At 52.1% G+C, this 27,660-nt stretch overlaps 10 protein-coding genes across 10 annotated transcripts; 4 read left to right on the forward strand and 6 right to left on the reverse strand.

The window, feature by feature from the left end:
• Positions 1-226: 226 nt before the first annotated feature.
• Positions 227-937, reverse strand: ALTATR162_LOCUS866 (uncharacterized protein; the record flags this gene model as incomplete). Its single annotated transcript, XM_043308460.1, has 2 exons — positions 227-725; positions 774-937. 2 exons carry the CDS (start codon positions 935-937, stop codon positions 227-229), a joined length of 663 nt encoding a protein of 220 aa, XP_043164395.1.
• A 307-nt stretch (positions 938-1,244) lies between these two features.
• On the reverse strand, positions 1,245-2,573 carry ALTATR162_LOCUS867 (uncharacterized protein; the record flags this gene model as incomplete). The annotated part of the gene is made up of 4 exons (XM_043308461.1): positions 1,245-1,427; positions 1,476-1,649; positions 1,698-2,079; positions 2,134-2,573. The coding sequence occupies 4 exons, from the start codon at positions 2,571-2,573 to the stop codon at positions 1,245-1,247; spliced, it is 1,179 nt and encodes a 392-aa protein (XP_043164396.1).
• Positions 2,574-5,456: 2,883 nt separating this feature from the next.
• On the reverse strand, positions 5,457-7,727 carry ALTATR162_LOCUS868 (uncharacterized protein; the record flags this gene model as incomplete). The annotated part of the gene is made up of 2 exons (XM_043308462.1): positions 5,457-5,644; positions 5,699-7,727. The coding sequence occupies 2 exons, from the start codon at positions 7,725-7,727 to the stop codon at positions 5,457-5,459; spliced, it is 2,217 nt and encodes a 738-aa protein (XP_043164397.1).
• Positions 7,728-8,082: 355 nt separating this feature from the next.
• ALTATR162_LOCUS869 (uncharacterized protein) lies at positions 8,083-9,259 on the forward strand (the record flags this gene model as incomplete). Its single annotated transcript, XM_043308463.1, has 2 exons — positions 8,083-8,600; positions 8,656-9,259. The coding sequence occupies 2 exons, from the start codon at positions 8,083-8,085 to the stop codon at positions 9,257-9,259; spliced, it is 1,122 nt and encodes a 373-aa protein (XP_043164398.1).
• Positions 9,260-9,649: 390 nt separating this feature from the next.
• Positions 9,650-13,339, reverse strand: ALTATR162_LOCUS870 (uncharacterized protein; the record flags this gene model as incomplete). The annotated part of the gene is made up of 2 exons (XM_043308464.1): positions 9,650-10,564; positions 10,613-13,339. 2 exons carry the CDS (start codon positions 13,337-13,339, stop codon positions 9,650-9,652), a joined length of 3,642 nt encoding a protein of 1,213 aa, XP_043164399.1.
• Positions 13,340-14,090: 751 nt separating this feature from the next.
• On the forward strand, positions 14,091-15,122 carry ALTATR162_LOCUS871 (uncharacterized protein; the record flags this gene model as incomplete). The annotated part of the gene is made up of 1 exon (XM_043308465.1): positions 14,091-15,122. The coding sequence occupies one exon, from the start codon at positions 14,091-14,093 to the stop codon at positions 15,120-15,122; it is 1,032 nt and encodes a 343-aa protein (XP_043164400.1).
• A 605-nt stretch (positions 15,123-15,727) lies between these two features.
• On the reverse strand, positions 15,728-17,098 carry ALTATR162_LOCUS872 (uncharacterized protein; the record flags this gene model as incomplete). Its single annotated transcript, XM_043308466.1, has 1 exon — positions 15,728-17,098. The coding sequence occupies one exon, from the start codon at positions 17,096-17,098 to the stop codon at positions 15,728-15,730; it is 1,371 nt and encodes a 456-aa protein (XP_043164401.1).
• Positions 17,099-17,372: 274 nt separating this feature from the next.
• On the forward strand, positions 17,373-18,731 carry ALTATR162_LOCUS873 (uncharacterized protein; the record flags this gene model as incomplete). Its single annotated transcript, XM_043308467.1, has 1 exon — positions 17,373-18,731. One exon carries the CDS (start codon positions 17,373-17,375, stop codon positions 18,729-18,731), a length of 1,359 nt encoding a protein of 452 aa, XP_043164402.1.
• A 1,260-nt stretch (positions 18,732-19,991) lies between these two features.
• Positions 19,992-23,759, reverse strand: ALTATR162_LOCUS874 (uncharacterized protein; the record flags this gene model as incomplete). The annotated part of the gene is made up of 1 exon (XM_043308468.1): positions 19,992-23,759. The coding sequence occupies one exon, from the start codon at positions 23,757-23,759 to the stop codon at positions 19,992-19,994; it is 3,768 nt and encodes a 1,255-aa protein (XP_043164403.1).
• A 199-nt stretch (positions 23,760-23,958) lies between these two features.
• On the forward strand, positions 23,959-26,931 carry ALTATR162_LOCUS875 (uncharacterized protein; the record flags this gene model as incomplete). The annotated part of the gene is made up of 3 exons (XM_043308469.1): positions 23,959-23,972; positions 24,020-24,156; positions 24,206-26,931. The coding sequence occupies 3 exons, from the start codon at positions 23,959-23,961 to the stop codon at positions 26,929-26,931; spliced, it is 2,877 nt and encodes a 958-aa protein (XP_043164404.1).
• Positions 26,932-27,660: the final 729 nt, after the last annotated feature.

Below are 27,660 nucleotides of genomic sequence, written 5' to 3' on the forward strand. Positions count from 1 at the left end.
AATGGATGATGCGGGGCCACCGGGGTGCCAAGATCGTGGAGATCTTCACAAGCAAAACAAGCAGAAGAGATTATTGAAAGCTTCGGGTCAAATTACAGACCCAGCATGTCGTTCATGAGGCGGAGTCTAGCCTCGGCCCGTCTAGCAATCATGCGCTGGGGCGTCTCGTCCCAGGTCTATCCAGAACGCCCCGAATATGAATAGCACGCGAAAAGAACACAGCCACTCAGTTTACGCCCACAAGCCTCTTCTCCTTCTTGTCCTTCTCTGATTCCCGTAGTGCGGCAATCTCCTCTCTGGTCATGTTGTAGGATCCAGTGACTTGGTTGAACGGGTTGTCGGGGTGCTTCTCGAACTCCTTGCGGATCTGGTCGATCTTCTGCTGTCGTCGCAGACCCTTCTCGTCCTTCATCTCGTCCAGTCTCCGCTCCTCAAACGCAGCGTATGCAGCCTTGAAGCGCCTCTCAGGATGGCGGTCCACCTTGTCCTGACTGTTGCCTGTGATATCCAGAGCATCGAGGGCGTTGTCGATACCAGTGGCGTTGAGAGCGCCGGGCTTCGCGTCGAAGGAGCCGAGCGCTGAGTCGATGCCGCGGGGCTTCTTCTCGGCTTTTGGGTTCTTGCCTTTCGGCTTTGAGGGCAGAGAGGCTTCTTCTTCGCGGAGCAGTGCCTCCTTCTCAGCCTTCTTACGGGCTGCTTCAGCGGCCTTTTCCGCTGCTGCCTCGCTGCGATTTATTAGCTACTGCGCAGGTAGGAGTAAAGATGCACCCTACGCCTTCGCATTTGACTTTGCGCCCTTGTTCCATTCCTCTGCCTCTGCCTTCTCGACTTGTTGGTTCTTTGCAGCTTGCTTCGATGCGGCGGCGTCAGCCTTGCGGGCTTGTCCCTGTGCCTTCTTGGAGTTCTCTCCACCGCCAGCGGCGCCCTTTTTCGCCATAATGTTCTGAGGTACGCGAGGTTGTGTCTGCGTTCGATCTGGATGGGAGTGTAGCGCGAAAGCTCCGGTGTGTGTTGTGTAGTTGGAAAGTGAGTCAAAATTTGGTAAGAATGCGGCGTGTGACAGCGGCCTGCGGGCAGCTCAGCGGGGCAATGGCGTCAGACAACACCAGTACGCGTGAATGACTAAGCGCACCAAAGGCTCTTTCCTGGACCGGTGCACATTGATCGCGAACATCTCCATTGGCTTTACTACATGATTTGTATCACAAAGTCCTATTGAAATTCGAATTCAACAAGATAAAACTTCATACGATCCCTTCTTCTTTTTCTCTCCTTATGTGCTTTCTTCTCGCTCGCATTGCGTTACCAGGCGTGAGCTGCTTCAAACCCAACCATGGCGAATTGATAGGACTAGGACCTGTGTAGATGAAAATGTCGTAAAGGAAACCACCGAATGTACAGCCAAGGAACGGTGCTACCATGGGGATCTAGCATGTGGTCAGCAAAAGTCACAACGAGATCCAACAAAGACATACCCAGAAGTAGTAGCCGCCAGCGGACCACACCTCATGCCCATAGCCAACAGCATACGACATCAGTCTTGGACTGAAATCACGAGCAATATTGATTGCATAACCTGTCTGCCAGCCGAAGCAGGATCCGAGACCGAAGATGAGGAAGAATAAGCAGAGAGGAAACCATTTATCAGACTGTAGAACGATCAGCACCACCTCGCCTCTTGTTATCATTGGACATACCTTTGGGACTCCATTGTTGCTTGGATCCTTCAACGCGAAGATGACGAACATCAATAAAGTACTTGCGATGAACTCCGAGAAGAACTGGCTTGTCTTTGTAAGGAACGGCTGTGGGTAGGTGCAGAATATGGCTGCAGTAGCCTTCTCAGCAGGAGGCACTGTCCGCATCTTCCCGCCCTCGAACCAGTCGATGGAGCTAATGTAGTTTGCGTACACGATACCGGATCCGACGAAACCACCAAGCATCTGCGCCGCGAAGTACATCGGGAACCGCCGCCATGGCAACTGGCGATATATGCAGTTGGTGAGAGTAATTGCTGGGTTGAGATATGCACCAGAGTCGCCGGCTACGTACAGCCCGAGCATGACACCCAGGCCCCAGCTTCTCGGTGTTAGCATGCCTCGTCATCTCCCAACACTTCAGTGCTCGACTTACCCCCAGTTTATGGACTGATACTGTCCAAAGCCGTTGCCACCCGGAGCAGTCGTTTGTCCTGTTGATAGCAAGACCTGCGCGACCGCTCCATCGCCAAACATCACCATGACAGCGGTGCCCCAGAACTCCGCGAACGGCTCTCTCATTACGGTTCTTATACGCGACCATAGCAACTCGGAAGCGGGGCCACAATCATGCTCCTCATCAATGGGTGCTTGAGGGTGCAGGCCGAGTATCGATCGCTTTCGTTGGGCGCTTGATGATGTCCGATGAGGCGAGAGTTCAGAGTTGGTAGAATGTGCCGAATGTTGTGTCGGCGCCTGAGTTAAAGGTGTAGCACTCGTACCAGACGTGATGCTATGCAGACGGTCGTCTGAATATTCGCCTGCCCAGTCGCGGGTAATCGACAGCCCTGGGGCCATTGGTCCTTGAGTAGTCATGATGAATGGACGTCAAAAGCAACACTAGATGAAGACAGACTAATTCAAAGCCGTTTGAGCCTCAATAACGGTACCAGCTTGTGAAGAGTGCTAGCAGGTGCACACAAACAGCCTACCCAGCGGACCATGACTGCTTAAGCATGTCTTCCCATGCCCTCGGCTCTTATGCTAGAAGACGTCACAGCATAATCCTTCATCGTGACGGGAACGCCATTGGAAGACGATCTCGTACTTCCCCTCATTCAACTAGTGAGATCTCCGGCTTGGAGGTAGGATGCCGCGCCGTCAGCTTAGGACGTGACCGTGGTGCGCTAGGAATGACGTCTGTCAAGGCTGGGGGCGTTATTTCCGTGGGCAAGGAAGCGAGAACGTCTCTCTTCACTGCATTGTAGGATGGTGTGATCATTTTGTGATCGATTGATTGTGATTTCTGAAATACAACAGTACGATAGATAACAGATTCGTTGATTTGATACCCAGTTATTCCCGATGGTTGAAGTGTGGAGCGTTTTTGTGGGCTCTCTGGGGTCCGTCGGCGATCGCGCTGCCCTGTTAGCGCAAAGTCTGGCAACCTCCACTGTTCGACTGTTGATTGCCTTCGCCGTTCTTCCTTCCTTAGGTGATCCATGATGGTCTTCAATACACAGCATGCCCTCGGCTCGCTGGTCGACTATGCCCTACATCCTACTAGGTTGAGTTGTGGCATCGTCTGAACAACACAACGTACGGGGTAGAGCAGAATGATGCACAGCTTTTCAAGCTAAAGCTTCATTGTCTACACTTAACCGCCGGATCACTTTTGAGTCCTCTTATTACTTTCTTCTGTTTTGTTTCGTGAACCAACGCTCGTACTCTTGATCGCTCCATCATCCTCATGAGGCTGAATTATGCACATAGGAGCCATGATGTCATGGGGCTGCGGATGAAGAGGCAGCAGGCACTGCCTCTTCCACACTCCTGCAACCAAACTCTACCCAAAAAATATATATAGAGTTTTCGCTTTAACTCAACCTGAGTCGTATCTTCTTATCATTCTTTTGCGTCTGGTTTGTTCCTTTGCCTGTATACCCGAAGAGTCCTAACACCAGGGCGGCAGCCTTATCACCTGGCTGAGGAATCTATTACGTATACCACCAATACCATAGTCTCTCTTTGCATCAAACCAATTTCATCTCGCAGACCATCGGAATATGGAGCAGTGCGCGTTATGTTTGTCGGTTGCGGACGCGATACAGAAAAAGACTCCGGACCCTGAATACGTGTGGGAGTATCGTAAAGTCCAGCAGAATGCTGAATGTACCACATGTCAGAAGATAGCATCAATCTTCAAGTATCTCCCAAGAAATATGTCTCCGGGCGAACTGAGTGGCTTCATATCGTATTGCGAACGCAGGAATCTCTAGCGCTTGAGGCTGAAAGACCAAAATAGCGAGGGTTACGTGGACATCAACATGCGAGCCAATGCGACCTCGAATGCGCTAGGATTTCGTCCTCTCGAACAGGAGATCAGCATTGATGGCATCAAGGGGTGGATCAGTGGGTGCGATCAGAATCATGCGGGCACCTGTCATACGATCACGAATCCGAGGGCTAAGATGCCAGATGTCAACGGGCTGCGTTTCATTGATGTCGAAAAGCTCTGCCTCATTGAATAGCCCGAAAATAGCAAGCGTTGTCGTTATGCTGCTTTGAGTTATGTTTGCGGGGCAACTACCAATCCTTTTTCAGACAAACAAGGCCAATGCCGAGGCTTTGAGCCAGAACAGTGCATTTGAACTGCCTTGCAACCGCAATTGCCTTCCCAACACCAATTCCGACAGCATATCACTTGCACGCGCTCTGGACATTCCTTACCTGTGGGTGGATCGGTTCTGTATCGTACAAGATGATTTGGTCGCAAAACCCCGTCAGCTAGCCTCCATGGCGTCCGTATACTCCAATGCGTACGTCACGATAGCTGCTACCGAAGGTGAAGATAGTAACTATGGCCTACCTGGCATAAGCAAAGAGCGATTGAGAGCCAGTTCATATTTGAAGTTAAGTTTTAGTCCCGACTGCCACTACATAGCAGCAGATCCAGTGCTCAGCGGAGAGCCCCATACGACATATCATACCCGTGGTTGGATTTTCCAAGAGTGGTCATTCTCCCGCCGCACAATAGTGTTTCATCAACAAACAGTGTCTTGGGTGTGTCAAATATTGCTACAGCGAGAAGACAGCAATCATCTATATAGTATCTCCAGACGATTAACACGCCATGTCTGGGAAGGTTGGCCTAACATCCCCGCCTACTGCCACGCCGTGGAAAGATATAGCCAACGGAAACTAAGCCAACTTGAAGATGTCCTTGCAGCATTCAACGGTTTCATGACTATAGAAGGATGTGTAATGGAGGGTGACATTAACTTTGGGATACTAGAACTTTTCTTTGATCGTGTACTCTGCTGGCGTCACGATGTGCGATCCCTTCAGCATAGGCGGACTGATCTTGAAGGGAACATTTTGAAAGACTTCCCCTCGTGGTCATGGGCTGGCTGGTTCGGATCTCTCGATATGTCACTGGCAAGAGCCGCAGGCGAAGCGGCAATTAGGAGATATATAACGTGATGGATGAGCACGTTCATTCTACCATCATAAAATTCCGAATTCACCGATTGATCGCCACACTATCATACTATTATTTCGAGAACATGCAAACGCGCAGATGCGAACTCAGAGAGAAAGCACTTGACGAGTTACGAAGCAACGGAGAGACAAAAGATAATGGAGCGACGAAAACGTGGAGGAAACGGAACCTGCTCAATTCGCGACGTAAAATAAATTGAAGGTTGACTGGCTACACCAGATACGAACTGATTTGATCTGGCTAAATTGAGATACATCTTACAAATGGGGTACCTTCAAACTCGCCAGTAACAAGTTCACGATACTGAACAGTCCTTCGCCCAGGATCAGACCGCTCGCAAGCACAATGATCGGTGTCTCGCTTCGACCCTTCCAACGCCGCCACCATAGACTGAGCAGGCCGCCTATTGTACGCGCTAACGTAAAAGAAGGCGTATTATACATGCCTACACACTGTGTCAGTTGATGAAATATAAGACTGAGAAGAGTAGCAAACATACCAACAGCGACAGCGATCCCACCAGGTACGAAGTCGATCCACCAACCACTAAGACCTCTCTGCTTTCTGCTGTTACCCCAGACTCTGATCATCGTGCCTACAGCGAAGATGATAGCCGCTCCACCAGCCCATTCCTTGACCATTGGCGGTAAGCCTTTCCCTGTCACCAATCGTGCGGTGAAGACCCATACATATCCCGTCGGAACTTCAAACAGGCCACCGGGGATGGTGTAGACGTTCGTGTAGAGCTTGTACACAACGGCTGATAATACCGCACCAACTGCAGAACCAATCATCTGACCCCAGAACTGCGCATTTGGTGCTGCACCAAGAAGGTGACCGCACTTCAAATCCTGCAGTAAATCGCCTGCTTGTAGTGCCGCAGACTCGGAGATGGCGCCTGCAACAAGATTGATAATGACGGCATTCTTAGCACCAGGTCCGGTAGTTGGCGTAACGAGTGCGAAGACGAGCTGCGTAAGCTTCGAGATACCGGAGACGGGATTGAGATCTGTTTCGCCAAGGGCGCGGACACCCATAATCGACAGGAAGAGCGCTAGTACGAGCGATAGTAGGGTAAGACGGAAGGGGATGAGGTTCGGGAACGATATGTGGACAGCAGCGACACAGAGAACTAGTGATGCGATGAGACCGATGATGGTGGTGCGGTTCGAGATGAGGTGCTCAGGCGGGGCGTCAAGCTCGGCGCCTTCAGCGAGATGTTGCTTGATCGCCGTCAACGGGTTCACAGATGTGCCATCGCTGAGCTGCGTATATTGTGGCTTGGACGTAATATTCAGCGTCAAGATCTCCTTCCAGGTATGCGATTGGAAGTTCTCTTTTGCAGTGGGGTAGTAAGCTCTCGCAACCGTGATGACTGGACGCAGAAGAAGCCATCCTAGGCTGACAAGGGAGTCTGCCAACATGATCGCGAGAGAGATCCACACGATCCAGCCCTTTGATCCGTTCGTCCAATCCGACACTGGCCCTGGAGCCCATTCCTTGTGCTTGGCGAGTGGTGAAAGAATACCCCAGCCTATGATGGCACCGAGAAGCATGTGTAGTGTTGTAGCAGGGCCCATGATAATACCTTGACCAACGTACGCTGGAGAAGGATTCAATGTCCAGAGCCAGTTCTGCGCCAAAGGCAAACCGAAGACGGGTATTTCGTGGAGTTGCGGGATGAAGTACGATACGACAGTGTATAGTGCGGATCCGCCGAAAGAAATAAGCAGCAATCTGATCTTAGATCTCCAGTCCCCATCCTCTCCAAGTTCCTGATCTGGATCTTTCATGCTGTCGTCCATCGATGGTCTGAGGTCATGCTCTTCCCGCTGCGCGCTTGAACCTTGCAATAGGCCCTGTGCCTCTCCATCATCAGACTGATCGTCTCTATCTTGAACTCCCTCATGTGCCATCATCGTCTCTGATTTCTCATCTCCATGAAGCACCTTGATCAGAAGAGCAGTCGCAGTGCCACTCGGAAACTTTAGCTTCTCTCGGATAATCATCTCTTTCCGCAGGGGGACCGCAAATACAACACCAAAGAAGCAAATGCCCACAGACCACACGATCAGTTTCCATAAGCTTATATCCAGAGGTCCATTTTCTTCCGGTTTCAACAGGTAGTTCAGAGCAGGAATTACACCTACGAATCCGCATCCGAGTGGCATGGTGCCGACCGATCCCGCAACAGATTGAACCAGAACATTTTCGACTGGCGTAAATGGCAACTTGAGTGTCTTTGCAACGACCTTGAAGTATGCGAATCCGATCAGAGCAGAAGGCATAGCCATGCCGGAAACCCAACCAGTCTGCAACCCAAAGTACATGTTCGAGAAGCAGATCACCACACCAATCGCCAGGCCCACCAAAACACCTCGAAGTGTAAAGTTCTGCGGTTGCGATGCCTGCTCAGCCAGGTATCTACGTGCTCCCGACCTACTGCGGCCGAGCGCATGATCATCCGTCTCTTCACCATGCCCTCCTCTTTCATTTTCCAACGATGCGGATCCCCGGTCTGGTGCCATTCTTGAGATATCCTGGAGCTGAATCGACTCAGCCAGCGTGCGAACGAGGAAGCATTCAAGAAGAAAGGAAAAAGATCAGGATGCCCTGATAGGAAGATAACGGAGCCCTGACATGGAATGGCGTGCTTGGGCATGTGCACGGGATGATGCAAGGTGATCGGCTAGCGTGAAAAGCTCCACACGTGATGACCGGCTGTTATTGGCGGAGTGATGGCTTATGTCCGATTTGTCAGATGGGGCCAACATTCCAACGTGCATCGCGGACTGTTAGACTAGGGGCGCGTCGCGGGTCCGCATATTACTCCAAGCACTGTCCAAACCTCCCCAGCGATCTACAGTCGATACCGAATTCGCGATGAAATTCTCCACCGCCCTTCTGCCTCTACTGGCAGCTCCTTTTGTCGCTAGCGAACACACATCTAACTGGGCCGTCCTCGTCTCGACATCACGCTTCTGGTTCAATTATCGACATCTCGCCAATGTCCTCTCCTTATATCGTACCGTCAAGCGTCTCGGGATTCCCGATTCGCAAATCATCCTTATGCTGCCAGACGACATGGCATGCAACCCGCGTAACGCCTTCCCTGGAACCGTCTACAACAACGCAGACCGCGCCCTAGACCTGTACGGTGACAACATCGAGGTGGACTACCGGGGCTATGAAGTCACGGTCGAGAACTTTATCAGATTGATGACGGACAGAGTGGGCGAGGACATGCCAAGGAGTAAGAGGTTGATGACCGACGAGCGGAGTAACATCCTCGTATACATGACGGGACATGGAGGAAACGAGTTCCTCAAGTTCCAAGACGCAGAAGAGATCAGCGCATTCGATCTTGCAGATGCATTTGGACAGATGTGGGAGAAGAAACGGTATGTTAGGCCCTCAACATCTTGTACAGAGACATTCACTAACACCGCCACCCAGCTACCACGAAATCCTCTTCATGATAGACACATGCCAAGCCAACACCATGTACTCCAAGTTCTACTCTCCCAACATCCTCGCAACCGGCTCCTCAGAGATCGACCAATCATCCTACTCGCACCATGCCGACAACGACGTTGGCGTCGCAGTAATCGACCGCTACACATATTACAACCTCGAGTTCCTAGAAACTCAAGTGCGCGATCCGACCTCCAAACTTACAATGGGTGACTTGTTCGACAGCTATGACGAGGAGAAGATTCATAGTCACCCGGGTATACGGTACGACCTCTTCGAGGGAGGAGAGCAGGTGGCGAGGGAGAGGCGGGTTATGGATTTCTTCGGAAACGTACAGAATGTGGAGGTTGAGAGCAGGAACGAGACAGGGTGGGTGCGGGAGGCGGGAAGTGTCGTTAAGATGACGAGATCACACGATCAGAGTATTGAGAATGTAAGCTCAGAGCAGGCTTCACACGGTGCACGGCGAGAAGGAGCTTGGAAGGTGGATGAGGAACAAGGATGGACAAAGCAAGCGTATGGAGCCGCGGCATTAGTGGGCTGTGCGGGCATCTGGCTTGCTGGAAGTTGGATAGAGTCCATGTAGTGTGTCGCAGAGGCCTTGAGTTTTCAATCTTTTGACGTTAATGATACCCTATACGAAGCAGCTTTGTTCTTCCGAGTTGCACTACTTCACAGCACGACATCTTGCACAAAGCTATTCATGAAGCGCTGGATTGCTACTTTTCCACTAAACGTTGACCTTGCGAAGATGTAAAGCTCAAAAGGTATCGTATGCCGTTCTCCGTGAGCCATGCTATGCACCGAAACTCCTCAAACCAAAAAACCCGAACTCCACTTCATTGCGATTTGAAACCCTAGACAGCGTCTTATATCGCTCCATGACCCGTAAACTCCATGCCGCTGATGAACGATACTCGCATATCTGTCATAATCTGGTGCTCTGACTACTCCTTGGAGCCGCGCCCTTACTCTTCTAGACAGGGTTGTACATGCCATCTCCAGTGTTTGATCCACCATAAGCCATCTCCTTGAAGCCAGCGGGAACTGTCCATCCATGCACAGCGCAAGCACGCATATACGCCTCGATCGCTTCGCCAACACCGTAGTCCGAAGGGGCACCTGCCTGCAGACGAGCAGGCTTGGGATCCAGGCTAGAAATAGCCATGCGGACCTGGAGAAGAACAGACTCGATGGAGGAGACCGCGCTCCAGCCATCGTTGGTAAGAAGCTGCATGCACATGGCACCACCAGCAGTGACGTGACCACCTCCACCCTGCTGGAAGCCGAGGAAGCGAGGTCGGATGACGCGTACGAATGGCGGGCTCATAGGGTACTCCTTGCCAAAGCGCAGCTCCAACACAATGCTCTTGACGTTCTTGCTCTTCATGTCCTTTGCAAGTGGTAGAGTGGGATCGAACGAATGCAGCTCCACAATCCACTGGTAGATGTTGTCGACCTTGTCTTCGTCGATATGCCAGCCGAGTTCATGTGACGGCTCCTTGTTCTGGATCTCGATGATATCTTTGAAATCCTTCATCAGACGCTTGGTAGCAGTGGTTGTTGCCCATGCAGGCATCTGAAGCATAGGTAGCTTCGTGTAGTCCAGAGTTCCGGGGACGTAGTCGGTAAGAGGCTTGCTAGAAGATGACTTGCCAAAGATCTTCGACGAAAACGACGCTATAGCGGCCATCTTTGACTTACCCTTATCGCCTGTAATTGAATTTGGTGTGGGAAGAGAGTCGATTTCTTGCATCGGCTTGTGCTCGTCGTCGCCCTCAAAGATGATGCGGTCCTCGTCGAGAGTTGCGACACTAGCCACATCGTCATCATCTTCAATCTCAATAGGGTCGTATTGAGTCTTCCCTGTAGTCTTCTGCCGCTTGTGCTTCTGTGTATCTGTCAGCCAAGGTCCAGTTGTGGGTAGGGTACTATCTACCCCGGTAGCCTTTGCCTTGGGACGCCGAGAGGCAGCAATAGCGTGGAGCGGAATAACAAGGTCACCTGTCACACCGCGAGGTGTGCGGCTTGGGTCCTGGTCAACGCAAAGAAGAGGCTTGGTGCCCGAGTCTGTGGTTGCTGTAGTGTCCGTGCGCGACTTTACAAAAAGGTAGCGGGTCTGGATCCAATCAAGCTGAGCAACTACCAGATGCGGACTCTGGCTCACAAACTCCTTCGGTGCATTGACAATCTCGTTGAGAGCCAAGGTATGTGCGACTTTCAGTTCACTCATTGACCAGGAAGCGCCACCATAACCGAACGAGGAATAGCCTATGCTAGTATTGACATCAGGAGCGTGGTAAACGCCATGGCCATAGGCTCGACCGTGGGCAGTTTCCTTGAAGTGAAGCCCCTCCCGAATAATGGTATGCCAGTTGTGAATAGGACTACCATGCCACGCAAACAAAGTAGGATATTTAAGGTTGAGCCGCTCGGTCGTCTCCTTCACTGCCTGGATAAAACGACGCTCCTTGTCAGGGGCGCCCATAGCGAACCGGAACTGGGCCCAACCGGCCATACCGTATAGACGCTCCTCGAAGCTACGAGCATTTGAAGCATCCTCCTCACTATCGACCTGCAGGATACAAGCTCGATTTGAGGCAATGACCCAGCGCAGTATGCCAAGAACAGCGGGGGAGAGACGGTCGACCCAACCACTCAGAGTGGACTGTGATTTCCGTAAAAGGTACTTCCTCATCTCTTGGACAGGTGGTAGGAGGTCGAGCAGTGTTGCTATAGCCTGCGGCTTCTCGGTGTCACCCAGATCGTCAAAGTTTTGACTGTAGATGTAAAAGCTTGCAGACTTGAACTCTTTTTCTGAACCAGGCTGCGGAGCCAGCGTCTTCTGCTGCGTCTGTTGCGGCGGGCCTGGCCGTGACATAACGTATGGGTCATTCGACACCTCACCAATCACTGGAATGACAGGGCTTGATACCTTCACTGATGGGTACAGTGACACATCGATCACACGGCAATGCAGGGCCATGCTCGGGTTTTCGTCTGTCCGAAGAACAATCCAGTGGCCATTGGATACGGGGCAGGTTTGCTTCGCATCGCCGAATAGCATCTCGAGGTTGGCTGCGTTGTATCGCATCCTCAACACAGCTGGTGGTGTTGTACTGACTTGTGGGGGTACTGGCTGTGCAGGGTTGGCGGGAGATGCATGGATATGTGGTGGTTGAATCCGGACATAATCAATCTCATTCGACACTGAGGGCGGAACTGCCAGGCTAAGACCAGTCGGAAAGTCCCTCAGTCGATTGGCACGCGCACTAGCGTAACAGAAGCTAACCAGAAGATCAACAACTTTGGGCTGTGAGATGATCTCATGCTCGATACTGGGGCCAAAGCCTAGCGACATGTACTGGTACAGACACAGCGGGTTGTCACAGACATAAGGCTTGATCGCTTGTAGATCATCAGGCATCTTACTGAAGCAGATCAGACAGAACTCGGTACATCGAACAAAATGTCGTAGCACAAATTGCATCCCTACAAGCGGTAGAGAGTGTTCCTGGCCGACTGAAGTAGTGATGTGATCATCAGTGACAATCTTTGGCCATGCACCGCTGACCCGCTCATCCTCGTAGTACTTGTCGTGCGATGCGTCATAGTCTGAATGTGATGCGTGGAGGATCTGGTCGTTGTAGAACGACTCAGAGCCTTGCCAGGGCATGCCTCCGTAACGGTACTTGAGGAGCATGTGGAAGCGCTGTTCTAGTAGCTCATTCAAAGGCCTTGAGATAAACGAATTTCGAAAGCCCTTGGGTAATTCTGTCGAGACGTACTGAGAGTCGCCTTGTTGTGACTCTTCGCGTCGCTTCTCTTGATCTCTGCTCAAGACTGTGAAAGCTGATATAGCTTCTTGCATCGTTGGCTTGTACGTTGTACAGACACCGACGCGGATTCCGAAATTCCTTCGAGCTTGCTGCGCATCGTACGACCTCAAGTCGTCCATGTTCTTGTAGCCTGACGGGTAGTGGAAGACCGCGACAAGGTAATCTGACGGTTCTACTTGCCATGCTTGCATAGCCTCTTCCGAGATACCCAGTTTCGATATACGGATGGAAAGAGAAACATAGCAACCCAGACCGTCCATTAAGCCTCCAAGATGCCCAATCTTGAAGCCTTCGCTCTTGGCAATCAGGAGATCCCTCCGAATGCGTTGTCGGAAAGCAGACGTAGCTTCAGTATAACCACCGCCCAAGACCGCAGTACCATCGTTTGCGAGTCGTGGCTTCGACATCATGTCTTCGTCGCCGGGGAAGTACTCGTCTTCTTCGTCGTCTTCATCGTCGAAATCATCGAATTCTTGTGAGTCGAGCATCTGCTGGTCGCCATCGCGGTCGGTTGACTCCAATCTGGCGGAGACTAGTTCGAGAATCTGGGAAACGGTCTTTCCGAAGGCAGCATCGGCGATGTCGCTGAGGGCAGAAGCGACGTTGGCGGAGGCACTGTCGGCACCGAAGATCATGCAGGTATGGCTAGTAGGGTAATCGGACACTTCTGGAACCAGGGCCGAGATTTCTAGCTGCTGGCCGTCTGCAATGCACATGAAAGTGAACTCGCCATCATCACCACCAGGGCGTACATCTGAGATGCCCGCGATCGACACTCCGCCATCTGCTGCCTTTTGAAGGTCGGCCTGGAAGTGCCGCCGCGGCATGTTGGCGCGTCTTCGATGGCTTCTCAGGTAGTCAGAGGGTATATGTGGGTGCTGTTGCTGGTGCTTTTCGGATTTAGGCCGGTGGGTGAACGAGCGGGCTGCGGCGCAGTTGCAGATCGGTAGAAATGCGGGAAGCTTTAATGTTATAAATCTTTGGGGAACCGTGTACTAGACGATGCACAGGTGAGCCGCGTAAAAATTGCGGTTGACGTAAAGTTTCCCTGTTTATGCGAGGCAGCAAACGCTGGAAGGCTCAACCTAGGTAATCACGCTCGCCAGCGACGAGGATGTGAAAGAGAAGAAACAGAAGACCGAGAGAAGAGCGATTGGAGGCCCTACCTAAGTTCATATTACTCCTACAGGCTCTTGGCGGACTAGATGGTCCTGTGAAACGCTGCCTGGCGTCAGTTAACGAGAGGTGAGGGTGCAGGACGCCTGTGTTGCCTGGAGTGGAGCGAGCTTGGACTGGGCCACACTACGCAGTCCGCAGTTCGTAGACGAGCTTCTACAAGCATGGCTAGCTAGTCATTCAACAATCATATCTGATATCATAGATATCAGGCTGTCTCCAATGAAGAGACTGCAAAGATTCAAAAGAAAGACGTACTCCAAGACGTGGAAGATGCCGTCATCTAGCCCCTCCCCCACAATTTAGATGCGGGAGAGGGAAACTAAAGGTTCCGAGCGTTCGGCTATTCCCTGTCCCCATTCAGGAACGCCCGCGACATCTCCTGGTAATCCCGCGATCGCCATGGCTGTGTCTGAAGAAAAGACAACGCCTAAATCAACACATGTGTCGGACCCTGCGCTTGCCCCGTTTCTTGAGTCGCGCTTCGATGCCGCCGAATATCTCAACGCCACGCTGCCTTCCCTATCGCTAGCTTCAAGGCCAAAATCGAGTAATGCCGCCTCGCTAGCCGACCTCTCCTCGCAGACGCAAGACCTCCTCTCACAGCTCAACGCGCATACGACGCGATTATCAACGATACTGACACAACTGACCGATGACATACTGCGGAGCGGCGGGCGGTTGGCGTATGAGGTCGAAGTGCTGCGGGGAGAGGCCATCGGGCTTACTGAGATATTGACAGATGGGCTGAAGAGCGATGTTCAAAAGTTTCTACCAGGTGGTATCTCGATGAAGACCGAGTCGACCGAAGACGAGCTCAAGAGCCCTATTGCCACACATGCAGATACGCCAGATGCGCAACCGTCGCAGCCAACGCTGGAAGAGCCTGATGAGACCACTCCAGAATACCTTTCCGACCTTCGCACCCTCACCACAGTCCGCTCGCGTCTTGAGACCGTCATAAAAGTCTTTGGTGAAGCCATGCACTGGTCGATACCACCATCCGAGGTCTCTTTGGGAGCCTCCCTTATCAGCGTCTCCGCCCCCGAGCCTGGCACAGACAGCGCCTCGCGCGAACAGAAAGGCAAAGAGTTTGCTGCCTCGCTGCGAACCGAGATCGCCGACCTCATCACCGGCGACCCAGAAGGCGGCATGGAGAAAGCAGAGATAAGGATACAGGCTTTGAGGGATTTAGCACAGGTCTGGAAAGGCACAGCGGAAGAGAAGGCGAGAACAAAGTTTGTGGAAGGTCTGATCAAATTGGCAGAAGACAAGCAAAGAGAGCTTGACAGGGAGAAGGAGAGGAACAAGGATCGAGGCCAGCAGAGGCCTGCCCGCAGTGGTAGTGTGCCAAAGCCGCAGCAGCAGCCTCAACAGCAAAGGGGTGGCGGGTTTCTGGAGAACTTACAAAGGATACGAGGTCTTGTGGAATGAAGAATGCATGCCCTCACCATTGTAGATCACTTCTTGAATTGTGCTGTCACGTGAATACGCGTCAATTCGTGTCGCAAAGTGAGAAACTACTGCATCTCGAGAGGTAAATGCGCGTCTGTTGTACTTTGTTGTGCTAGATGCTTTTTGAGTCGGACTGCCTTGTTGTGGAACATGAGTACATGTCTAGGGCACTGCACATGTTTGTCAGCCCATCACGCAAGCCCATATTAATCTAGGTACAGCTCAAATCATGCAAAACATCCGTGTACATTCAACGTCATCTGGTACAGTACAGAGCAAAGAAACAAACAAACTCGAAGGTGCATAAACGTCCACCATACCAAGCGTGCCTCGCCTATCCCAGCCCTGTTCCTAGGCTACGACGGATCCCCCCACAGGAGTCAACCCTTTCGGGGACTACAACCGTGGAGTTCACCTTAAGCCCAGGGAGAAGAGAAGAGGGCTCATACGGCTACTAAAAAACCATAGCGCAACAACAAAGACATCCACAAAATCCAACACGCTCAAACGCCTGTCCATATGCCGGGGTATCATAAGCGACCGAACTCCGAAGTACTCCAGCCCTCACCGAATGCGTGGGGAAATCAAATTGTAGGAATGGCCTCCAAGACAGCCATTGCCCGTTGTCCCTCCGCCTCAAATGCCATGAGTTGCCGTTCGCAGGCCATGCGCAATTTCTCCTCGCCTCGTTTGGCGTTGTATAGAACCCATTGTTCGATTGTCATAGACTTTTCCTGATCTGTTAGACCTGCCATGACTGCATCGTAGATTTGTTCAGGTGTAGAGCCAGCAGTTTCGATATTGTCGAGACCAGCATCGATGAGGATATCGTGCATAAGACTCTGGGGGTCTCCCTGGGAAGCAAACAGCATGTCGACATCAGCCGGCTCCCATCCATGAGGGTTGCCCATCTCGTCTGCCTCGCTCTGAGGTGGTGGTGTCCGCTTAGGTGTACCGACCATGAGATCAGCAGGTAGACTGGACATCTCAAAATCCGATGCGACGTTGTCCTGGGCCTGGGTCGGTGTCTTCTTAGGTGTTCCGACCGGCAAGTCACTTGGAAAGCTTTCGATGCTAGAAGATCGAACGCGTTTCGGTGCTGGTTGTACGACTTCGGAGAATTGTGTGTCCTCCATAGCATCACTCATGCGCTTCTTGCCACGTGAAGCAGGCTGTACCACTTCAGAGAGTTCTGTAATTTCCATGGCATCACTTGTGCGCTTCTTGCCGCGTGTGGCCTTCTTGCTGGCGGTTGACGCGGTAGAGGAGCGTGCTGACGCACTCTTAGCTTTCGAAGCACGCTTGCCCTTCTTTGCTACAGGGGCTGGTGGGTTGTAGATGTCGGAGAGGGTGTAGAAGAGACATTCCGGTGAGCGGCGACGGTGCTCTTGATTTGGATCGTCGCCGACGTCCCAGGCATCTAGTGCCAGAGAGCAATATGGGCATGTGACGCCGTCTGGGGTTTCATCGGAAGGGTCGTAGAACCACCCAGCGGCAACCATCTGATCGACCGAGGGGTAGCCGGCGTTAGTGTCTAAAGGCCACATGTCGCCAAAAGTGTCGCGACGCGCCGCCACCATCGCGTCAGATGTCGGGTCTTCCTCAGTTCTGCCCGGATCGCCCGCACGCAGGCGAATACAAGCGATAACTGCAAAGCCGCAGCTCGGTGAATGTGTGGCGTGTTCATACGCGGGTATATCTGACTCCTCCCAGCCGTCGAGTTGGCACTCGCAGCTGAAGCATTGTACGTTATCAGGGCTGGCGGTAGTCGGCCTCCAGACGAAACCAGCATATGCGAGATCTTGTGCCGAGGGTGATGTTAGTGGCCACGCAGCGGCTTTTGACTTTGCTCCTGCCTTTTTTGATCTGCTGCTGGTCCGTCGCGTCTTCGTGGTCGTTGCTGCTCCGCCAAAGGTCGCGAGACGCGCCTGGAATGATGCCAGCGCGGCGTCCATTGTGTTTGGCTGTCGTGGGGATAGTCGGGGGTTTTTGGTGTTCTTATGTGCTTTCTGCTTGTTTTTTGAGAGCAATGCCTGGAATACCACGCAAAATAGAGTTCGCTGATGTGGAGTGGTGTGGGATGAGTGGGATGAGAGGAAGTCGCGTCTCTACGCGGCAGGAGGGACCAGCACAAACACCTGATCCGCCAAGGCTGGTTACGGAAGCAACCGCGCTTACGTCATCCACCATCTCACTTTGCGCAACCTCAGGCATCGACGTCTGTACAAGATGTATCGACGTCAGCCAGCATTCCGGATAGCGTGGTGCAGAAGGCCTCTGGTGCAGGTCAATCGCCGCTTCATCTCATCCGAAAAGGTCGTACCCGCCGACAAGCCACATGCATTCCAATCGCTGCCTCCAGAGTGGGAAGATGAAACTCCTTCGCTGGAGGACTTTACACAGCTGCCACACAAGGACTTTGGGAAGAATCAGCTGATACAAACGAATGAAGAGTTCAAACGATCATTAAGAGGCATACTCCGGCAATTTCCACCGGTTACCTATGCGTTTGCCTATGGCTCCGGTGTCTTCCCTCAATCGGCTGCTACAGCTTCGCGCACGTCGCAATCGCCTCATCCGAACGCGCCCGAGGCGATTCTCAAGTGGCAGAAGGGCGGCGGAAAGATGATAGACTTTATCCTGACACCTCGCTACTCACAACACTTCCACTCGCTCAATCTGCGCGAGCACCGAGACCACTACTCCCTCCTAGGGTCACTCGGCTCAGGGGTTGTTAGCCATGTGCAGGACAAGTATGGTGCTGGCGCCTACTTTAATCCCTATGTTGTAGTGAACGGAACGATGATCAAATACGCTGTTGTCAACTACGAAACGCTCCTTCGCGATCTCACCGATTGGGATACCCTATACTTCGCCGGCCGCTTACACAAGCCCGTCAAGATCCTCCACGAAGAGCCCAACCTCCGTGTCGCAAACCAACGCAATCTCCTCTCCGCCGTACGGTGCGCGCTTCTTCTACTTCCCGAAAAGTTCACCGAGAAAGAACTGTACTCTACAATCACTGGCTTGAGCTATCAGGGCGATCCACGCATGCAGTATGGCAGCGAGAACCCCAAGAAGATTGACAACATCGTTACGCACCAAATTCGAAACTTCAGATACCTCTACCACGACCTCATAATGTCACTGCCGAACATCCTCTACGCTGACGAGTCCGCGATACGCACTGCTGGATGGATAGAGAACCAGAACCTTGATCAGAAAATGTCACAAGATATGGATCCTGAGAGGCGCGCCACTATGATTAGGCGGTTACCCAAGAAGTTCCGTGAGAAGGTGTATTTCCAATACCGCGGCAAATTTGGCATCTCAGGCCGCGAATTCCAGGAAATGTTGGAAGCAAGTAAAGATGAGTCTTCTGGGGGTATACTCAAGAAGCAAGTCGCCGGCGATTTTGACAAGCGGATAGCGGGTGAGAAAGACGTTCCACAGATGGTCACCAAGGCAATCAATCAGACGGTCAAGTGGCCTTCAACTGTGCAGACTCTGAAGGGACCTCTTACCGCGGGCTTCTCAAAGTCGTTGCGGTATCTACAGGAGAAGAGAGAAAAGGCGAAGATGAAATGAACAAAAGCCTATTAGGGTTGATGTTTGTTGCTTCCGATGTGATTTCATTTGTACCATCATCAAAAGCGAAAGGCAAGCGAGCCAGCTTCCATGTGTCTCGAATTGCAATCGCGTATAGCCGCCGTCGCGCCGCTCACGGGTCAGGCTTTGTACAAGCGGAAAAGCGAACATAGACTTGCAATACAATTTAGAAGCAAAATTCGATGTCTCTAAAAAAAAGATCATTTTCTCTTCTCAAGTAAACTTTCTACATGCTCTAGAGCATATGGTGATGATTAGTCTGTTATGCTCTCAGCTTGTTGAGGCACTTCTGCATGTCAAGGAGTCTGCTCTTCCCCCGCCATTCTCCACTATCTCCACTTACTACCAACCAAATTTAAAAACGCCCACACCGCAATTCCACATCTGGGTCTCGATTGGTTGTCTCAGTCTCTGTGTGAATGTCCACAGAAGAGGCAAACTTCGAAAAAATGGCCCAATCCGAACACCACTACCTCAACCACAAAATTGCCAACATATAACAACTAATCTTGCTCTTAGTCATCAAAAACAACCAATCAACGGCTCAATGGTCTAGTCGCATGATTCCTGCTTTGTAAGCTCTATACGCCAATGTGCTACAAGATGGGCAGTGTCCTAACAACACCAACAGGGGTTCCCAAGCTTAAGTGCAGGAGGTCCCGGGTGTAAGTTGCCAGTTCGAAACAGTCAAGTATCAATCACTAACATGTGTTAGTCAAATCCCGGTTGAGCCCAATATCTTCTTTTTTGCCTTTTCTCTTATCACAGCAGGTACATATCTTCCCGACACGTATTCACGCATGCGTAGATGAGAATACTGCGCCTTTTGTTCTTCTTTTGACATAAATTATTCGAGTTGAGAAATTTTACCAGGCTACACCAGTTCACGCTTCAGCTCAGGCTACTATAGCACGTGAGCGACTACAGCGCATTATTAGATCAGGGAAGTGATCGTAGTAATGATTTGTATCCCTACAGGCTGCTTGAACAAATTGTGCTGCACTGGTTAGAACTGGCTGTAGTAGGCATATAGCGCAGACACAGACATGAGCATGAAACAAGTGCAAACATCAGGCTAAGGAGCAACAATGTTCTTGAGATGAAATAAGATTGTGGACGAGGTATTCTGGTATCGTACAAACTCCAAAAGAACCCAATTGAGATAAAGAACAGGTATCATCACATCATATCCAATGCCAATCCCAAACGCCTATCCAATCCGACGCACTTGCTCAACAATCACCGACCCCTCTGCGGCCACTCGACCTCCAATCCCCCACTACGATCAATCTCCCTCCCTTCCCTTTCGTCTCTTCGCACACTCTCGCCCATAACGACAGTAGCAAGCCGCCTCAACACCTCCTGGCCAGTGATCAAGTCACCCAGGTTACCAGGCGCACAATCGCCCATCTGTAGCCTCTTTCCAGTAACTTCGTAATACTCCTCTTCGTCCTCAAGACTCAGAAGTTGCATGAAAACGCTGCACATAACGACCAGTTCCTCGGTCATAACCATGCTGTAACCCCATGCGTGGAAGGTAGCGCCCACGTAAGGTAGGTTTCCATTGTTAGAGATGAATTGTCGGAGGAGGTAACCGTTGGTGTTTGAAAGTGGTGTCGGAGGAACGATTGATGGACAGAAGAGGGCAGGGTGTTTAAGATGCGTTGTGTAGAGTTTGTCGAGCGCCTTGTAATGCGTCCTGGTCCAGGGTTCGATCTTTGGAAGTGGTGTTAGGCGTGAGATGATTGGGTGTGGTGCGGGCGGAGGTGGCCGTATGATGGTCGACTTGACGCGGTCCAGAATACTTGGTTGTTCCCGAACGTTCGCTTCAAGGCTAACTTGCGACTGTACGCTGGAGGAACTTTCTATTGAGTCGTCGACAACTTGAGGTCCGCTATAACGCGCCGATGGTGGCGCGGAGGACTCGTCTGAACGCTGCGAGACCTTGGAAAGTGGCGAAGGCTTGCGTGCTGATAATAAGCTCTGCTGAAATCGTTGCTGCATCTTCGGTGGACTTGATGGAAGCCTGCTTGGCTCCTCAGTAACCTCAGTGATCTCGTTCAGGCTCCGCTCTTGCGGCTCATACGCGTCAAGGTACTCATTCGCCTCGTCGCGCACGCGAACTATGGTAGAAGCTGTGTTACCCTCCATCTCCACGCGGAACTGTCGTTGATCGGACGCTGCAGAGATCTTGCTATCACCATCAACAATGGTATGAAATGGTGAGCTTTGCACAAGTGGTAGTGTCGACTCTTCAAACTGGACCGAGCTTGTTGAGATATCAGCACTTTGAAGCTCTCTCCTCAAAGGACTGCTCTTCTTTGGTGAGCTCATAAGAGCTGGAAAGCGAGGGGGCGTGTCAATGAACGGGTTTGTCTTTTTTGGCGGAGACGGCTTCTTTGTTGCCATTGGCGGCGAAGACTCCGGAACGTAGCTTTCACCTTGGTCTAGGAGCTCCTCCAAACTCACTTTCTCCTTTTCTTGTCGTCTTTGCCTTCGCTGTTCAAACCGTGATGGTCGCTTTTGATTGAAGATGTTCGGCATGTTCGACTGGAAGAACGTACCAGTGTCGTCACTGGCCTCGCTTGCCGGACTCGACTCGTCTCCATCCTGCATCGGTTTGTCTTCAGAAAGTGGTGTTACGACATCACTGCCTTGCTCTTCCTCATCGTCTTCTGGCTGGTCTGCGACTTCAGGTTCCGCCTGTGCAGGGCTGGGCTCTTTTTGTGACTCTACCCCATCGCCGTGACGCATTTCATTCGCCCTCTTGCGACGCCACTCCCTTAGGAGTTGACCACGAGCCGGCTTGGTGGGGATGTCCTCTGTGAAGATATCATGCAAAGACTCTTCCTTCTCTGCAGGCACTTCCTCTGACTCGACTGAAACCAACGAGCGACTAGCTTCCTCTTGCCAGATGTCGGCGTAGTCGTCCCATTGCGCAGGTTTGTTTGTTTGTTCTGCGGCCTGGTCCGGTTGGGCTTCCTCAATCTCGTTGTCTTTCGGTGTCAAGCTAGTACGTTTCGCGGGAGGTGTGTCGACTCGCCAACTCATCTCACCCTCGCTCCTTGCAGGGCTCAACGGTACTTCTTCCTCTTCCTCTTCCTCCTCTTCTTCAACATTCAAAACTGGATATTGCACCTCACTCGCCGTGGCCGTGGGTTCTGCTGGTATTGGCTCTGTTGGTGTTGGCTCCTCTGGTGCGGTAACATGATCCTGGTCTTCGGGTGTAAGAAGACGTGACTGACGATATTTTCGTTGCGTTCGGAACACACCTTGTTTAGGAGCTGTTGTAGAAAGGCCTCTAGTAGGGCTCGAAGGGGCAGGCGCACTCTCTTCATTCATCTGACCCTCAGCAAGCTGTTCACCGAGACGCAGACCTGCTTGAAGCTCCTTTCGGGTTCCTTCGCTAAAGCCTCGGAATAGGTCATCTAACGAACCGCGCTTCTGGTTAAGTGCTTGTTGAGAAGGTTCTGGCGTAAGACTAAGACGGTTGGGATCCAACAAGCCTTGCAAAGCTACCCCAGCAGTAACCGCACGGCCGAGCGTTGGTGTTTGCGATTTCGAGCGAACGGACTCAAGAGCGGGGGGAGCTGATGGAAGGTCGGCATCTACGACAGGCGTCACAAAGCGCGATTGTTCTGGTCGTACTGGGTCGGTGGGCGCTGTGGAAGTTTGAGGCGGAGGTGGTGCCAGCACTCCGGAATTTGATGGTTCAGCATCATGCGTCGTGACCATAGAAGGTCTCATGTATTCGTTTCTAAGTGATGACCTGACGGTCGGTGCCGTGGTGTTCTGCGTCTCGTCCGGTTTGGGCGGGCTACGCGCTCCATTGCTAAGCAGTGTGTCCAGTGAGATCATGGTGAAACTCTCGTTTTGGATGGTTGTATCGTCAACCATCCTCGTCGTACCCTCGTCAAAAGCGAATCTTGCGGTATTTCGGTCTTCGAGTTCCATATCTTCGAAGGCTTGACCTTGGTCATCTCCTGCGTCACTAGAATGTGCGGAGCTTTCGCTAGGTGTTGGTAGGCTTGCATGACCATCTTCAGAGATGTCGACATCGACATTGACATCTTCACTGGTTTGCACAGGATTTCCGTCTTCTTCTCCACTTGTCGGCGTAAGAACATCGCTTCCCTCCTCTTCGTGCTCATCCGACTCCATGAGTACCACCTTGTTCGCATGTGGAGTGCCCTTTCGCGAGCGCAGGTCCTGTCTCATGGTCCTCTGTATGGGTGAGCTTAAGTTGGGTAATTCCTCGGCTTCCATCAGCGCATCGCTCATGGTCTCGGTGGTGGGGCCGGGGAGATCTGCGAAGCGCGCGCTCTTCTTTGAGGTCCCGGATTTTGAGCTCGGAAGGTATCCAGGCGTGACATCTTCCGCAGAGCCTTCCCGTGTCTCTGATGTCTCAGGCGGTAGTTGCACGTTCTTCCTCGGTCGACCTCTCCGCTTCTTGGGTGGTACATCGGTGTCCACGTCGGCTGCGCTCGACTCTCCAGCCTTTATATTTGTACCTGGAGACGTGAATTGTGCGGCTCTCTTGACTGGCGTTCCCTTTCGCTTCGGCTTCGGGGTGGCGCCTACGTCAGACTTCCTGGGCCGGCCGCGAGGGCGTTTGACGGGAGACGACGCATCGTGGTCCTTCAGCGGTACGGTCGTTGTCTTGGTTCTCGTTACTCGCTTCACGGATGGTGACTCGGCGTTCACTTCGTCGCTTCCGGGTTCGGCCTGGACGGTGACCTTGATGCGCCAGGGGCTCGCGCCGCCCGCTCGTGGTGTGCTCATGATCATCGACTTGGTAGGCGACGAGAACATCATCTCGGACGCTTCCAGCCTGCGGTTCTGCTTGCTCGGCGAGCTTCCTGCCATCGAGTCTCTTGGCAAGGGTTTTCGTCGTGATGATGGCATGTTGCCGTCAAAGGAGAGGGCCAGCGGATCCGGGCTCGAATCGTAACTTCGGTCGGTATAGGCATCGTCGCCTGCCGTTGCGCTTCGACCGCGGGGCGCCATGTCTTGGAAACCGTTCCGAGGGTTGTCTTGGTTGTTAGTGCGATAGGAATGGTACAGGTGGGGAACAAACGTGCATTCGTCAGAATGCGGGACGGGCCACGCGACGTTGTCAGAGCAACTATCTTATCACTCCCAGCTAGGCGCAACATCACGAACAAGGCAGCCGGCAAGACGATCGAACGCAGACTATGGAGTCGCGATGGGTATCCATGGGTAAGCTGCGCATTCTATCTGAAGTCATGATGTACTAATTGGCGCAGTATTTACAAAGAGATCGGCCCTGGAAAGCGCGTAGCCCTCTCTAAGCTCGCTGTCGAAAAGTTCGAAGAGACCGGCCGCCCACTGCGCATTGCTATTGACACCTCAATATGGCTTTTTCAGATACAGGCTAGCAAAGGTCAATTCACTTGACTTTGCGCAAACTTGGCTCTGCTGACAGTGAACAGGCGGCACAAACCCCGCTTTACGCACCTTCTACTATCGCCTCCTTCGTCTCATCTCCCTCGCGATCCATCCAGTCTTCGTCTTCGATGGACCAAATAAGCCACCCTTCAAGCGCAACAAGCGCACCGGTCCGAATGTCGCCTCTATCCCCGAGTTTCTTGCAAAGCAGCTTCTGAAGCAATTTGGATACCCTATACATCTTGCGCCGGGTGAAGCTGAGGCAGAATGCGCCCTACTTCAGCGGGAGGGAATAGTGGATGCTGTTTTGAGTGAGGATGTTGATACCCTCATGTTTGGAAGCGGCATCACGATACGCAACTGGTCGCCCGAAAAGTCTGGAAAGACACCAACCCACGTCAACGTATACGATGCGGTCGAAACGAAGAACGGACCGTCAGGGTTGGATCGTGAGGGCATGATCTTGGTTGCGCTGATGAGTGGAGGAGATTATGTCCCCGAGGGTATACCTGGATGCGGCCCCAAGACAGCATGCGAGGCTGCGAAGGCAGGGTTCGGTGCAGATCTGTGTAAGATCCCGAAGAACGACTCCAGAGCCATGGCCGAGTGGCGGGAGCGATTGCAGCACGAGCTGAGGACGAATGAGAGCAAACTCTTCAAGCGCAAGCATGGCGCACTAAAGATCCCAGATGACTTCCCCCGATTGGACATCCTTGGATACTATACACATCCGGCAATTTCGAATCAAGCTGGGTTGGATAAACTGCGCCGATCAATCAACTGGGATCAAGAGCTTGACTTTTCGGGATTGCGTGAGTTCACACACGATGCGTTCGACTGGGTCAAGCTTGAAGGCGCGAAACACTTCATCCGCAGTCTGGCACCATCGTTGGTTGTGCGCCAGCTACGTTTACGTGCTGCAAACCTCGATCGACTGCCTACAGACAACATTCAGGCTGTACAAGAGGACGAAGACCTTCTCATCAAAGGGCTACACGGTAAACGACAGCATCCAGTCACGGATAACTGTACAGAGTTGCGGGTAAGCTTCACGCCTATTGAGCTTGTAAAGATCGACCTCAGCAACGAGGATCCGGATGATGACATAGACATACTGCCACCCAGCTCTCAACAAGCTGGAGGAGATGCAGATCTCGACGATGATGATTTGGAAGATGATGGTCCTAAGAAGCGTGGTCCTACAAAGTTCGACCCTGAGAAAGCCGCGCGGATATGGGTGATGGAGACTTTCGTCAAGGTTGGCGTGCCGCTCAAGGTCCAAGATTGGGAGGTTGAACGACAGACAAAGCAGAAGCCCAAGCGAGCAGCAACCGTACAGGAGCCTGGCAAGGCTGCACCGAAGGCTAAGGCTGCTCCCAGGCGGACGAAAACAGCTGGAGATCAACCTCAGGCTCGCATCGAAACGTTCGCCAAGGTGACCAAACCAGGCTCAAGGCCATCACGAGCACTCGCAAAGACACAAGAAAAGACTGCTGAACTCCCATTACCTACCCGGCAACCTGCATCGCAACAAGACGATGTGGTTGATCTGCTTTCTTCATCCCCTGTAGGAACTCGAGTCACGGTACCGCCACCACTGCCAGAACGCGAGAAGTCGCTGTCCTTTGTCCTTGCAGACCTACCTCCAAGTGTGAGCAAAAGAAGAAGACGTGCTCCAATCCAACGCTCGAAGACACTTCCTGCTAATACCAGCACCACGCTCGATCGGCCTTCTACTCCTCCTCTTTTGAACACGATAGAAACATTGGACTTGGTGGACTCCCCCGCACATCCCTCGCCCTCTCAGCTACCTGCGAAGAAAGCGAGAACACGGAACACGAAGGATGTACTGGCTACAAGAGCGCCGCGGGGTATGTCTGTGGCCTCGCAATCAACACTGGATGCATGGCGAGCATCGGTGACGCCGACTAAACGACGGGATGTGACACCAGCACTCGATGCAGTACCAATTCCAGCTCCACCAAAGCTTCGATCTTTATCGGAAGAAATCGACTCGTTGGATTTGACCCTTTCTTCGCCGGACCGGTCAACACGACATCAGCGAAGTACCAGCGCACGACAGGCCACGGCTGCATCTACGATGCGTCCACCATTGACGTCGATATCGTCGAACGCGTCACATGCCTTCATTACATCCTCCACGTCTAACAAGAAGAAGAGCATCAAAGACGTCTTCGGCACATCCCGACCTCGCCGTACGTCGCCCCGTCTCAGTAAGACCATGTCAGCGCCTCCGGAAGTCGATTCTCTTGATCTCACACCACCACGCCTAGTTCCAGCGATACCAAGACCAGACCCGCCAAAACACGATACCCTGGATCTCACATCACCAGGACTCATTTCGGCAAGGCCACGTTCACTCTCTCCAAAAGTGGATACGCTCGACCTTACAGAACTTTCGTCACCTGTGATTGAGCGCGCACCGGAAACGCATGAAAGACCTGCAGCTCCTGTACCGATATCTCCCCCACCGACTCACTCGTCGCCTTCCTCTCTCCGCCGATCACCGCGAGATCACAAATCCACCTCACCACAACCACCATCTCGAGCATCACCGCCCGCAGCATGGAAGACGCGAGAGAAGAAAAAACGAGCAATCGTCCTGCGGAAGAGCGTAGTCGGCGCCTGGGACTTTGTAGATGTGGATAGTCCGGAGAAGACGGGAGATTGCGCATCGGGGCTTGTGCTAAAAGGCAAGGATAGGCGCAAATGGAGAGAAAGCGCTGTCGAGGTTCTGGATCTAACATAGCCTTGGCTGGCTGTGTTTTGAATGCGAAGTACGTGTAATGGTCTCATGCGATGCATGATTTACTTCTTGTTACATGATAGATACGAAGCGCGGCGTTGTTGATATATCACTTTGAATGATTATCTTTAACTTCGAAATTGTGCATCTGCCAGCCTTCTCCTTGCGCTAGTGATGGATACCAAAGCATCGCCCCATGGGCGGTCACGTTACTGATCTGACGTTGCACAGCACATGGGTATTGAAGCTACATGTCTTTACATGGTTGCTGAAGTGTCTGGAGTCTGAATCCTGTTAGAGAGGGTAAAATGTTCCCTGTGCCCTCCATAATCATCTCTTTCCAATGTTACGTCGAAAGAAGAACGTCTTGAAAGGCCCACAGCTTTTGACAAGTACCAGAAAGAAAAATCAATAAGCACATTGTGCTTCGGTGCTCTTGTAAAGTAGCGAGAGTCAGTAACCGAACATGATAAACCATGGAAGAGAGTCATTGCAGACTGATCGTCCAAAAGTAGCAACTGCTAAGCTTTCGATCCCCACAATTTTGCACCTCCATCGCTATGCCTAACAAGTTCAGCTACGCTTCAGTTTTCCACTCTGTTATACCACTTCCCGTTACGAATGACCTCACGTGTTCCGGTATGAGTGAACACACGGTTGACAATGTTCACGTGGTCCTGCACCACTCGAGATTGACCAGCGGTAGTAAACAGGATCCGAAAGCGGCCTGCA

The sequence above is a fragment of the Alternaria atra genome (genome assembly GCF_907166805.1).
Source record: "Alternaria atra isolate CS162 genome assembly, contig: 21, whole genome shotgun sequence".
In the NCBI taxonomy this organism is placed as follows: domain Eukaryota; kingdom Fungi; phylum Ascomycota; class Dothideomycetes; order Pleosporales; family Pleosporaceae; genus Alternaria; species Alternaria atra.